The sequence below is a fragment of the Bombus impatiens genome, unplaced genomic scaffold (genome assembly GCF_000188095.3).
Source record: "Bombus impatiens unplaced genomic scaffold, BIMP_2.2 scf_0647, whole genome shotgun sequence".
Classification (NCBI taxonomy): Eukaryota; Metazoa; Arthropoda; class Insecta; order Hymenoptera; family Apidae; genus Bombus; species Bombus impatiens.
Genome location: NT_177066.1, coordinates 879463 through 893116, shown reverse-complemented (window position 1 = coordinate 893116; position 13654 = coordinate 879463). Strand labels below are relative to the sequence as shown.

Below are 13654 nucleotides of genomic sequence, written 5' to 3'. Positions count from 1 at the left end.
CTAATCTGACAAGTATACATAATGTAAAAATGTATCTTGAACATATACACTAATCAGTTATTTACATATTTTGCTTAATTAAAGATGAAGTTACAAACGCAATAGTTCGCAATGAAATAACAATAATATTCCCTACTGAATCAATCGATCTATTACTACATATGTAATGTATATGATAATAAAAATATCTTTCTCACATTTTTCGAGTTTCCCTATTTCCTTTTCTACATTTCCTATCGCTTCCTTTTTGAATGACATTCTTTCTATATAGCAAAAGAAAAAACATTTGATAACGACTAGCAGTACATTGGAACAAATATTTTTCCCGAAGAACTTGCAGTACTGCTACAAATATTCTATCATTTTAATAAGATCTGTACAGAATGTGAGCATAAATTATACTCTCGGTAATATATCAATCATGCTTATTTTATATAATTGTACTAATAATTCTATGTCGTAGAATAATTCTTTCAAACAAACTGCGTTACATCGAATACATTTTGTTCCATTCTTTAGTTTCGTTGTCATACCACTGCGATCAGTTTTATGTGCCAGTATGATTTACTATGTCTTTCAAAAAGACACAAAATTAAGAGCCGGTTATAGCTCCTGTCTGATCGACATCAATACAGCACAAAACTTTCTGTGGGTTCAGTCCACAGCAGTAACTGATACGGTCGAATGCAGTTCAGCCTTTTCAATGTCATGTTGTTTCTTAACATTGCACAAATATTGTGTGACTGTTTGTCGTAGCACATTTTGTTGCATATCGACAAGCTTCGACAAGAAAGATCAAACTTCCTTGTTAGAATTTCAGCTGATCCATCAGAACTATTGTTTTTCGTTCTTTCATCAGTGTCCTTCTTTTTCATTACAAAGGCAATTCGACCATTTTCAGAAATGAATAAATTAAATAGATTACATATCGTGAGGGCTAGTTCATCTCTATCCCCTGGATATGTGTAACATAATAGAGTGATATAGTTTTATTAAACGCGCGTTCTTTACGGATACCAACGAATAATTTATGCTCACGAACTGTAGCTAATCTTTGGATTTGTAGATTTGACAGAAACATATAATAATGGATATAGATATTAACAATGCATCTATATATAAATTTGCGCAGATTCCGAAAGGTATAAAATTAACGCGGTATTTCAATTCCCAACAACTGATACAAACATTTCATGCTGGTTGATTCGTATCTCTTTTATTATCAATGTTAAATTCTTTTGCTAGAACTATTATTTTATCACAATAACTTTAATATCAAACTGATTAAAGAAATTCGCTACAGAGAGAATAGATCTTTTTCACGCTATGTGACAGATGTTCTCATTATTTAAATGTTCATAAAATTATGTAACATATTTATTATAAATACGAATCAACCATCATGATATGAAGTGAGATGTGATATAATCTTTCTAAGATTATACATTCATGACATTGTAGCCTTATTAAATTTAATGTAAACTAATCTATATCACATACATAATGATGCTCATTTCATTTGATAGTTTAATCAAAGAAAGGCACAAATAATTACATAGTATTATAAAATTGTCTATTTACAAACGTTAGAGTATTATCGCACACGTATTCTAGGATAGACCAAACGTATCAGATATAGATTACTTGAATCATAATATAAAATGTGCATCATTATATACATACGAAATATGATTCGTAATTGAACTAGCAGTGCGAGAAATCTAAGTATTATTTGTGTTTCTCATAATGAACACAATGCTCATGTTCGATATAATTCCAAAAGTGAATTACAATTGTATGTTGTAAATAATTATAAGAAATTAAAATCTGAAGTTTGGAATATTGTATTGCTGTACGAAACTTCAGACATAGAAAAATGAAAGTCAAAATCAATTGTATCGCACACTAGTATCAACATCCCCTGACATTTTTTAAAGCTAAAAATCATGACTAAATTTTAACTTACGAGAGACAACTACTCTTAAAATAAAAATAATATACATCTTGTATTCTTTAATGATAAAAGCATTATGCATTTCATTGACATAAAAAGAAGACTGCTGTTAAATACAATACTTTGTGGAAAAAATTATTGGCTGCTTTCAGTATTTTACAACAATCTTCTTTTTATTCGCTATAAAGACAATAAACGCATAAGACTTTAAGCAGTAATTTCTTATAATTATAAAGTAAGAAAAAAAAGTCAATGTCCATTTGTAACACATAATGAATACGATTAAAATTAACTCCCTATTTTTGATGAGAAGAGAAAAAGAACTAATATCTAGGAAAACTGCACCTTTACACTGATTACGATACAAATCTATCATGTACTGTAAAGACACATGCAGCAGAAAAGAATAACGAATAAAATTGAAATTTCTCTAAGTCTTACTTTTCCACGTATTATATTCTTATTTATTAAATGCTTCCGCTGGTACTTGTCCCCGCTTGTAAAATTCTTGAAACGCTGAGAGCGCATTGTCATAATTCCATGATACTTCTTGTAAACACTTTAAACTCCATTCCAAGTTCATGTTTGTTTGTTGGCTGAGCGTCATCGTCATTTGTCGTTTTACGTCTTCAGGCAACTGAACTGTTAATGATTCTTCATTGCCGCTAATCGAAGGAGTCTGTGATCCTGGATTTGGTATTTGCGCTTGTGGTTGACTACTCAATTGTTTTAATTGTGCGTCTGTCGGTTGACTGATATGTAGTTGTTCATTTCGAATACAGTAACCATTTCCTTCCGGCACTATTATAAAGGTTCGATTAAAGTAACGAATAGGCTGTTCTTTCTTGTCAAGCTCTTTGAACAGTCCAGTGACTGTAATCAACATTATTCCATCCTAGAAATATAAAGTTGCTGTATAACACAATGAATAGGTTGCACATTTCGTTTTTGTTTACAAAGAAATAAGATCTTACTGTTATCAGGTTGATGTCCATTGTGAATGTATTTAGATAATGCAAAGTTCGTGGCATTTCGGAAATAAATGAAACTACAGGCAAACGACCATGTTTTAATAACTTCTGCTTTCTGTTTGTATCGTTTGTTCTGTACAGGTTTCTATTGTCCATTAGGTTCTTGTTTTCCATTAGGTTTCTATTTTCCATTAGGTATCCATTTAATCTGTAATATCCCGTTTATTAGATTATTTATTTATTATTATTAAAATATATGTCGTTTATTTCTGAGTTAATCCGTATGCAGAAACTTACTTGTTAGTATAGTGAGGAGGATAAGACACAGTCATGCTAAAACACGCATGTTCGACATACGCATCTAGCAATGGTTGACGGTTCTCACTATCAAATATGAGGAAGTATTGCTGTAGAAATTGACTAGCAATTTCTTGTGCTTTTGCATTTGCAACAAACATCCTCTGAGAAGGGGGTATTTTGTTTCCTTCGTCCACTACATCAAACAAGATTGGCTTCGGGAGATCCATACCATCCTTATAAAATATAAAAAGCAGTTATTTCTGATTTTATTCATTTTATAAAGTATAGTGATTGATAATACGATTATCGTTTATTACTTACCAGTCGCAGGAGTTTAGGAAACCTCCTCCGCACGTCGCTGTTGTCAGGAAAGAAAAGCCAGAAGCCCGGAAGCTCCAAGTTAATCGTAATAACAGAAATATTTGCCTTATTAATGTAACGGCTTAATGTAATGGAACGAATGCAGGAATAATTTGGAATTTTTAAGAACTACTTATTACTTCATTTCAAATAATTTAAAAATATGATAGATATTCTAATAAATAAATAGGTTGATATTTTTAGTGTATATACTGTTAATTGTAGGTATTAGTTAAAATTTGTAAACAGTGTCAATTCAACTCAGACTTGGAAAATACATGATTGTGAAAGGGAAGATCGTATTGAAATACTACATTACCTGATGTAGTCATTTTGTCGAGATTTATACTTGTTGCATATAGGATTCCCTGCCAATTTAAGCTCTTCCAACTTCAGATCTTTGATAATATCCAGTTGATTAATATCCTTTATCTACAAAACGTCAATTATATATTGAATCAATCACTATGATATAAACGATAAAATACTCGTAGCTTATATCAGCTTAAATTACATACCCTGTTATCTCCAATATACAATATCTTTAACTTTAGAAATTTTCTATTCAGGATACTTAAATATTGGATTGTCTGCAACTTATTTCCATCCAAATTTAATGCCTCCAAATCTGGTATGTATTCCGATACAATATCCAACACTGCTTTTAATATTGAAGGTTGGAATAGTGCACAGAAGTAGTCGGAAACAAGATCTGTAACAATCAAAATTACTACAATATTCCGTACAAGAAATTTATGTGTAAAATATTACTTTAAATTTTTCTAACCTGGATCTCTGTGAAACCTTGACAAGTCTAGTGCATTTGTAGCATGCATATATCGTTTAGACATGGCTTGTTTCAGTCTTTCTTTGAGCTTGGCATCAATTTCACATTGAGGAAACGGTGATTTGGAGACTCTTACTAATAATTTGTATCCATCAGTAGTTGTAATTTTACGATCACAATCAAGTAACGCAACGGCTACTTTCTCATCGTCTACGTAAAAATTGGCTTCATTTCCAAAAACTCGGTACTGTTGACAAATTTTTATATTTTGTACAGAGTTCACACTTTGTAATTATTTTATTTGTAATTATATAATGTAATTGAAATGTTTCATATTTACCATTATTGGAAGAAAAGTTTCTGGTGCTATATAACTAAGAAGATTATTTATTATATAATCTTTATCGTATTTCTGCCCATATGGTATCTGTAGTCAAAAATGATTTTTATGATTAAAACTAAAACTAAACCGAACATTAAAATTTATTTCCTGATATACTTACAGTAATTTTATACCAATTGGTTTCTCCCACAGGAAATCGCTTAGATCTAGGAACTAAACTAGTCCTATATCTTCTATGAGGCGCAGGGCTATTTCTTCCACGTTGCGTCCTTCTATTTCTTCCTGTGATAATAACTTGTCGATTGTTATTATTATTAGTGGAACTTGTTGCCATTTGTACATCTTCGTCTAAGCATGCTAATGCTAGACTTCTAGGCACATCCCTTGTTGGTCTTGCTTGCGTTTTGAATGATACTCTAGGCCTATTACCAAGGTAGGAACCTCTTTCATTTCTGGGTACACGGTCATCGTGCCCTGTGTAAAGCAAAAAATTAATGTAGACGTGACCAATTTTACTTACGTTTATCACCAAAGAGTAATGATGAAAAATATACCGAAATAGTGCTTATCATCAAAATTTCCAGGTCTTCCACCTCGGCCGCCCCATTGAGATTTGTTGGATTTTTTTGGCATTTTTTACAAATTAAGCAACACAAAACCACAAAAGATCAGAAACAAAGTGCAACGCCCATTGCAAGTTTCGATAGTTATAGAAACAGTAAGGCAATAATTCTTTTGTGCACTTTAATTATATATATTATATTTATAGCAACAACACTAATAATATGTTGGTAACAATTCAACTGATTTTGCTCTGTACTTGATCTGTACTTAATACAGAGCAGAAACACACGATGCTGCACGTACGAGCTTCAGATATCTTCTGAACACGACTCAGCGTCATTACCAGAAAGCGGAAACAAAATGGCGAGTCAGCAAGAAAGGTGGGGGGTCAGCAAGAAAGGTACTTCCGGTCAATGGTAAAATCCAAAATATTAAAATGTAAGAATATTTTGTGCATCTGTTCAAATTACAGTTATGAATTACGATGAAAAGATAATTGTCATATAGTATGTAATTGTAGTACAAAGGAATCAATTAATTTTTCTTGAATTTGTGACTATCTCGTTTGTCAGTATACGAGATCGTTGCGTGGTTGTTCCGGAATTCGGAGAATTTCAAGTTGGGTTGTTAGCAATCAAATGCGGAAGCACTCTGCTTGTATCTGCAAAATTAGAAATTGAATGGTTTAATGAAATTAACAAGTCGCTTAGAAATGAGCAAAAACTTGAACGAAATAATTATATTTTAATAACTTAATTACAACTTGAGAAAACTTTGAACTATAACAATTTTTGCGCTTTTAGGAAATACATCTAGACTGAGTTCAGTGTTACAATTCTCCCTTATTTTTCAATCGTTGTTTTCTCTACTTATATATATGGATTATAAAATTGAAAAAAAGTATTCTATTTATTTATTATTTTATTATTTATTAAACATAGTCCCTGCCTTTCGGCTTTGGACGACTTCCGGTTTACATACATTCTTGCATTACTACATAAATCACCTTACAGTACACTCATGCTACCTTGTGATATAAAAAAGTATTCTATTTAAGATCCAATATAAATTTGTATAATATTTATGTAATAAAGATTGATTTTATTCGTGTATATCATATAGCAAAGCGAGTGATTTGTCTTAGCGATGTATTATTCTATGGCAATAAAGGTAAGTATGAAAATTGGCGAATAATTATAATTATAATTGATAAATAATTTTGTTACATTTGTTACATACATTTTTGTTGCATTTAATCAATAAAATTGTTACTAAATTCTCTTTGTTCGTTAGTTGTTCGGAGCCATTTAACAGCGCACATATTCTACGGGTAGTTTCACATAGATGGCGATATTAAGGTATATATTACAATCAGGTTCATATTTTACGTTGGCATTGGTAATAGATAATTAAACAGAAAATACTAGTGTTGGTAGTACTGAACAGTTTTGCACGCAATTTATAGCGCAGTATATATTTTGAAATGAAAAATTAGATTATCGATATACTAATTTTTATTGTAAACATAATAGAGTATTGAGTATTAAACATAGAAAATGGTAAATAACATTTTATCTATAAAATATTACATTTCTTATAAAATATGTTAAACGCGTATTTAGGTTATGTTTCTAAATTTTGATATTGCAATGATTTTGTTTAACTTATACGCCAAAACATAAAGCTATTTTTCAACTTATTTGAAATGTACAGGGAAAAAATAAGAGGACGCGAAAAGTTGTTATGCAAAGATTTGCACAAATGAAAAGAATGATAAGCCTCACAGATTCAAGAATGTAAGTCAATTTTATTATCAGTCACAAAGTAAAAAAGTGTTACTACGTAGAACCACCTACACAATGCATATTTACGATTTGTAGAAAACCAGAGCATCGTGCACCACCAAGAAAAGTTAAAAAAGAAAATCCAACTGAAATTAAAATAACAGAAGCGTAAGTATTCTTATATGTGCTGTAATATTTTTATAATATTAGATTATAAAATTATACCATTATGATGTTATTATAGTCCCCAGCAGTCCTCTGCATTGTTTTTCCAATATAACACACAACTAGGACCTCCTTATCATATTTTGGTAGATACAAATTTTATAAATTTCTCTATTAAAAATAAATTAGATATCATAGAAAATATGATGGAATGCCTTTATGCTAAATGCATTCCATATATAACGGATTGTGTGTTGGGTGAAATGGAAAAATTGGGCCAAAAGTATAAAATAGCTTTAAGGATTATGAAAGATCCTAGATTTGAAAGGTTAAACTGTATGCACAAAGGCACGTATGCGGATGACTGTATTGTCAATAGAGTAACTCAAGTGAGTATAATTTGTTCCAAAATCAAAGGTCTACCTAACAGTACTTATAATTTATGGTAATTATAATACTGCAATTTTTTAGCATAAATGCTACATTGTGGCAACTAACGACAAAGATCTAAAGAGGAGAATACGAAAAATACCTGGTGTACCTATAATGTACGTTGCTCAGCATAGATACACCATAGAAAGAATGCCGGATGCGTATGGAGCACCTAAAAAATAAACACACTTTTTTTATTGTATAAATTTATGTAATGAATCTTGTACATCTTACTGTCTAATAATCTTCATTAACGAATAAATCGTTGACGAAACGATTTCTTTACATAAAAAAGAAATTTCTTCCCTGCTTTTCTTTATTGCTTTTTTCTCTTCCATTCGAAGGTAGTCCAGAAGCGACCGACAATCGACACATTTTGTGCGGTTGTCCAACGGTCGAAGATAAACAGAAGAGAACATGTTACAGTTATTGTTCGGTGAAACAATGAAGCTGTTGCATGTAACGCCCACGTGACACACCGCAACTCGATAGAATTTTACTGTTTTGTGAATGATGCTGCCCCGTATATGGTAGCAACGCGAAATAATGTTAGACAAGTGGGCGCAAAAGACCATTTCGAGTGAGGAACGATCTGCGGTAAATTTACACGGGCGTGACTCGCAAAATAAGTTGTTAAGAAGTTTGCAACGATCCACTTTCGCATTCGGCCAAGATATCGCGATTCGGCAAAGACCGTGTTGGCGATCGTAACGCTTACCTACGCGGAAAGCGATCACATTTCTGGTCGAATCGTAGCTTTCTCGACGAAGATCCATCGTGTACCATCGCGGATCTACCGATAAGATTTACGAAGTACGCTTTGGTGGATGCGCGTTACCGTGATCAAGCGATCTATCTTGTACAATTATATTGGTAAATCGACCTGCAGGAAAGTACGTTCCCTACGTGTGTTCGGAAAATGATACCAAGTTGAGATACTTGCAAGATAAGAATACCTAATATACCGGTTGTTGAGGGCCGCGGATGATTTAACGTCGAACGGAAGATTTCAAGAATAACGGCGATTATTTCGCTTTCTATTAAATTTATCACGTTCATTTATGGGAAGCGTGTCGCGGATAAATCACCCTTTGTGCGAGATTAGTTATTCCTACCGCGAGTCATCTTGGCTGACTTTTCACAGTTATTACTACTTGTTTACCGCGACTTCTACTTCCATTCAAAACTCGCATCCAATTAATCAAAGTTACGTTCGAGAAAATCGTTTTTAACGTTGCAGTTCTTCTCACACTAACGCGATCGCGATACGGTTCAAGCGACCAGATGAATTGTAAAACTGGTCGTATCACACAGAGCTCGTATCGTATCGTCTGGATAAATGTCAGGATCTTTTGTCGTCTTTCGGACGGTAACCTTTCGAATATCATGGACCAACAAATGGCATATGCATGCACGTTGTCGTACCGCTGAACATCGGATATCAAGCACGCGGATACCGGCGGCATCCTGCCGCACCCTCCTTCGCGACAAATACTTGTCGTTAACCTTTGCCAATCAGGAAGTTGATATCATAAAACCGACACGTTGTCGAGCGTCACTTTATAAAAATCAAGCAAAAGATCAATTTCCGACGGATAGCTTCCGTTTGAAACGCCTCGACCAGATCCATTCGGATAAAAAGATCCTTAAAACGTTCATAGTCGAGACTGTTGGGAGGCAAAACTTTGAGACTCCTAATTTCCCGTGGCATTCCATCCCGCGCGCGTAGTAGGTATGTGCATACTTTCCGTTCTTGCTAGATAACGATTTCTCAAACGTTCCCCGGACCGTCCGTACACGGGTTTAATCTTATCCACGCGACGCTGTGTTCAAGATCCTACGTTACGTGGTGAAAAAAAGGAAGAGGAGAGAGAAAAGAAGAGAGAAAGAGAGAAAGAAAGGAAGGAAGTGGCGGTGGGCGCATACGCGTAAATCGGGTTAGCTATCGATACGGTAATCGGCACGTACTGTAGGTAGAGGGAGGAGGAGGAGTCGCTGGTGTCCATATAGCGGCCGGTACCCAGTAAACTAGATTAAAGGAAAACAGCGAAGAGAATCTAGTCGCGCGTGTAGCTCGCGCGGCCGTGCTCTCGATCGAGAGAAAAAAGAAGACGGAAGAGAGCCGAGAGGGAAGAGAGGTGGAAAGTTCGAGCGAAGCGTTCGATCGTGGTAACGGATTAGTTATAAAAGTGGCTACAGGGCCGCGGATATATATCTATGGCATCGTGGTTCTAGACCTCTCGTTCCACCGCCTCTCTTCCTCGCTACCCCACACCCTTGTCAACCTAACTGCCTCTTTCTCTCTCTTGTCCTCTTCTCTTCGTTCTTCTGCTACCCCTCCTCCCCCGCGCATTATTCATCTCGGTCGTCCTTTCCTCGTCCCTCCGATACGACGCAAGTTCCGTCTTCGTCCCTCGGCTAGCTCCGTCTCTGTTTCACGGATAGCCGGTCTCTTTCCCTGGTTCGCCCGTAAGCGGTCCTCGTTGCGAACGCTTCTCAGCGGCGGCCATCTTGCATACCTGAGCCTCCGCATTGCTCGTTCCTCGAGGGCAAAAGGGAGAATATCTCAGCGCGAGACGACGCTGGGATGCGCGAGGATCCTGCCGCACCCTCCTTCGCGACAAATACTTGTCGTTAACCTTTGCCAATCAGGAAGTTGATATCATAAAACCGACACGTTGTCGAGCGTCACTTTATAAAAATCAAGCAAAAGATCAATTTCCGACGGATAGCTTCCGTTTGAAACGCCTCGACCAGATCCATTCGGATAAAAAGATCCTTAAAACGTTCATAGTCGAGACTGTTGGGAGGCAAAACTTTGAGACTCCTAATTTCCCGTGGCATTCCATCCCGCGCGCGTAGTAGGTATGTGCATACTTTCCGTTCTTGCTAGATAACGATTTCTCAAACGTTCCCCGGACCGTCCGTACACGGGTTTAATCTTATCCACGCGACGCTGTGTTCAAGATCCTACGTTACGTGGTGAAAAAAAGGAAGAGGAGAGAGAAAAGAAGAGAGAAAGAGAGAAAGAAAGGAAGGAAGTGGCGGTGGGCGCATACGCGTAAATCGGGTTAGCTATCGATACGGTAATCGGCACGTACTGTAGGTAGAGGGAGGAGGAGGAGTCGCTGGTGTCCATATAGCGGCCGGTACCCAGTAAACTAGATTAAAGGAAAACAGCGAAGAGAATCTAGTCGCGCGTGTAGCTCGCGCGGCCGTGCTCTCGATCGAGAGAAAAAAGAAGACGGAAGAGAGCCGAGAGGGAAGAGAGGTGGAAAGTTCGAGCGAAGCGTTCGATCGTGGTAACGGATTAGTTATAAAAGTGGCTACAGGGCCGCGGATATATATCTATGGCATCGTGGTTCTAGACCTCTCGTTCCACCGCCTCTCTTCCTCGCTACCCCACACCCTTGTCAACCTAACTGCCTCTTTCTCTCTCTTGTCCTCTTCTCTTCGTTCTTCTGCTACCCCTCCTCCCCCGCGCATTATTCATCTCGGTCGTCCTTTCCTCGTCCCTCCGATACGACGCAAGTTCCGTCTTCGTCCCTCGGCTAGCTCCGTCTCTGTTTCACGGATAGCCGGTCTCTTTCCCTGGTTCGCCCGTAAGCGGTCCTCGTTGCGAACGCTTCTCAGCGGCGGCCATCTTGCATACCTGAGCCTCCGCATTGCTCGTTCCTCGAGGGCAAAAGGGAGAATATCTCAGCGCGAGACGACGCTGGGATGCGCGAGGATAGAGTCGAAGGTGGGAGGATAACGGCCGCGGGGACAGAGACGGGGAACGAGGGCCCGGCTATGAGGGGCCCGGCCACCTTCCGCAGGAGAATGGAGGGGCAAGGAAAAGACACGTAGGGCCCAGGGTGGGAGGGAACGTGCACGCCGATGGTGGAACTAGCATGTCCCGATTGAAGAGAGAGAGAGAGAGAGAGAGCTCGACCGACGAACCTCGCATCGGACGAAGAAGGAACAAGGTAAGATGGAGACACTACCGGAACGGACAAAGATGCGACGAACCAAAGAGCCTAGATGGAGGAGGATAGAGGCAGAAGGGCCAAGAGAAGGAGAACCGCGAATGTTTCTCTAGACGAAGAGGGAAAACGCTATCGATGCTTGGTTAGACGAAGATGGTCTAAGTTCCAGAGAGATAAGGATGGAAACCGGTGTCTCGGAAAAGGAGGGTTCGCGAATGCTTTACTAGACGAAGAGGAAAAGCAACACCGATCGCTAGAAGGAAGGAGTTAGAGAGGGAGGGAGAGAGAGAGGGGGGGGAGGGAGAAAATGCGATGTAGATAGGTTGCCTGAGAAAATCGGAGAGAAAAGAAAGAGCATGCGGGCCCAGATGAGGCTTTTCTAAATACGTCTGAGAAAGAAGGTGGATCGAAGAGCAGTGGCAGGAGATGTGAGGGGGGAGAGGGACGAAAGAAAGAGAGATAAGCCGAGAGTACAGGAGACCAAGAGGGATAGAAAGTGTCGAGCTTGGAATAAGACGATGGATCAAAGAAGTTTGTACAAAGTCGAAACGGGAGGAAAGATATTGATAAAAGGGTGGCAAAGGAAGTGGAAGCGAGAGAGGAACACCGACAAAGAACGTTGGCGCGTGGAAGAGAGAGGAAACGCGAAAGACGGTGGCCGAAGAGAGAAAGAGAAAGCCGAAGGTTTCTTCGAAGAAAGAGAAAAAGTGATATCGATGGAAGGTGTGCGAGCGCGCGGCAAAGGAGCGGGGAGTGTAAACGGTGAGAGAGGAAAAACGGAGAAGGAAAGAGAGGGGAACGAAGGAAGAGCGAGAGAAACGGATGCATACATCGGGCCCGATGGATCGGAGAGGGACGGCGTCAGCAAGCTCGAAGAATGCTTCTCCTGGCAGCGGCGAGGTTCTGGGACCGTCTCGGTTCAGTCGAGTCAGGTCAGTCCTCGGGAAGGTGATATTCTTCGTCGTCGTACGTTCACGGGGCCTTACGTCGTCGCGTTTACGGCCCACGTTACTCCTTCTTTTCGCTCCTTTCGTGTACGTGTGCGCGTGTCTTTCTTTTTTACCCTTTCGTTTCGTTTCTCTTCTTCGTCTTTCGGTTATCTTCCCCCTGTAAGTTTCGCTGGTCGCGCACACTCGCGTCTTTTCGCCTCTAGCTCTCGCGTCTCTCGCTGTTTACCCCTCGATCTTTTTCATCCCGCTCCCCCCGTGAAACCAACGTTTCGCGAACGTGGACGCACGGGAGAAGCACGGTCGCGTGCGCGAGTGCGAAACTCATCGCGACACAAACTACGACTCTGATACGACGACGTTCGAGTTTCCACGAGCAAGTGTTCGCCAACCGCCGGTTGGTCGATCGATGGTCCGATCATAACGTGTAACGTTTGAAGAACGATCTCGTTACGACGTTGCACGTCGCACTGAGGAAAAGCGCACCGTGTCGTGCCGCCGGAACATCATCGTCATCCACGAGTCAGTGGTTATCGTTCACCAACGACGTGTTTGTTTTGTGCCGTTAGTGGTGGATGTGCTGCTGGGAATCAACTTTGGATGTTTGACTGTGCGAAGCAAAGGCTCGATATCGGAAAGTGATTCGATCTCTGATCCCATCCGTACGTGGCACGGGAACTTTGAGAAAGTGTCGTGTCGAGAAGAAAAGCCGATACAGAGAAGAGGGTGAAAAGCGGTGGGAACCGCGGAAAACGGAAAGATCGCGCGTGTCGGTGTATCGAGTGACACGGAGGAACGCGAGGGAGCAGCGACCGCGAACGTGGTCGGAAACCGTGGCGGCGTCGCGCGAAAAATCTTGATCCGACAACGATCCGCCACCGAACCACCTTACCCTGTTTACCGTGCGCGTATCACAGGGTGGATCGTTCAGATTTCGGAGAGGATCGAAAAGTTGGTGGTGGTGGTGGAGGTGGTGGTGGTGGTGGTGGTAGTAGTGGTGGTGGTGATCGGTGGAAGGTGGAAAAGTATCGAGGATCGGAGGCGTGCAGCATCCGCAGACGCGTTTCGCGAGGCGCGGC

At 39.3% G+C, this 13654-nt stretch overlaps 2 protein-coding genes across 3 annotated transcripts; one reads left to right on the top strand and one right to left on the bottom strand.

Moving 5' to 3' along the window:
* Positions 1-523: 523 nt before the first annotated feature.
* LOC100747776 (nuclear RNA export factor 1) lies at positions 524-5348 on the bottom strand. The gene is made up of 11 exons (XM_033322559.1): positions 5270-5348; positions 4876-5189; positions 4713-4799; positions 4373-4619; positions 4104-4297; positions 3905-4017; positions 3547-3583; positions 3223-3458; positions 2929-3133; positions 2264-2849; positions 524-2231 (listed from the first exon to the last, which is right to left on the bottom strand). The coding sequence occupies exons 1-10, from the start codon at positions 5346-5348 to the stop codon at positions 2415-2417; spliced, it is 1947 nt and encodes a 648-aa protein (XP_033178450.1). The 3' UTR covers positions 524-2231; positions 2264-2414.
* Positions 5349-6373: 1025 nt separating this feature from the next.
* LOC100747654 (rRNA-processing protein FCF1 homolog) lies at positions 6374-7949 on the top strand. Of its 2 annotated transcripts, XM_033322580.1 has the most exons (6): positions 6374-6449; positions 6594-6637; positions 6993-7075; positions 7160-7231; positions 7308-7617; positions 7700-7949. In XM_033322580.1, exons 3-6 carry the CDS (start codon positions 7023-7025, stop codon positions 7841-7843), a joined length of 579 nt encoding a protein of 192 aa, XP_033178471.1. In that variant the 5' UTR covers positions 6374-6449; positions 6594-6637; positions 6993-7022; the 3' UTR covers positions 7844-7949. The 2 variants fall into 2 exon arrangements, with proteins under 2 accessions (XP_033178471.1, XP_003492025.1); XM_003491977.4 differs by lacking the exons at positions 6374-6449; positions 6594-6637 and adding an exon at positions 6687-6838.
* The last annotated feature ends 5705 nt before the right edge of the window (positions 7950-13654 follow it).

What these genes read in the sequence shown, in the direction of transcription:
- LOC100747776 (XM_033322559.1), bottom strand. Translation starts at nt 5,348, where the DNA reads ATGCCAAAAAAATCCAACAAATCTCAATGGGGCGGCCGAGGTGGAAGA. An exon ending in TGTATATTGGAGATAACAGG is followed by an intron (nt 4,018 to 4,103) that starts GTATGTAATTTA and finishes GACGTTTTGTAG; the next exon opens with ATAAAGGATATTAATCAACT. An exon ending in TGGACATCAACCTGATAACA is followed by an intron (nt 2,850 to 2,928) that starts GTAAGATCTTAT and finishes TTATATTTCTAG; the next exon opens with GATGGAATAATGTTGATTAC.
- LOC100747654 (XM_003491977.4), top strand. An exon ending in GAAATTAAAATAACAGAAGC is followed by an intron (nt 7,232 to 7,307) that starts GTAAGTATTCTT and finishes ATGTTATTATAG; the next exon opens with TCCCCAGCAGTCCTCTGCAT. An exon ending in TTGTCAATAGAGTAACTCAA is followed by an intron (nt 7,618 to 7,699) that starts GTGAGTATAATT and finishes GCAATTTTTTAG; the next exon opens with CATAAATGCTACATTGTGGC.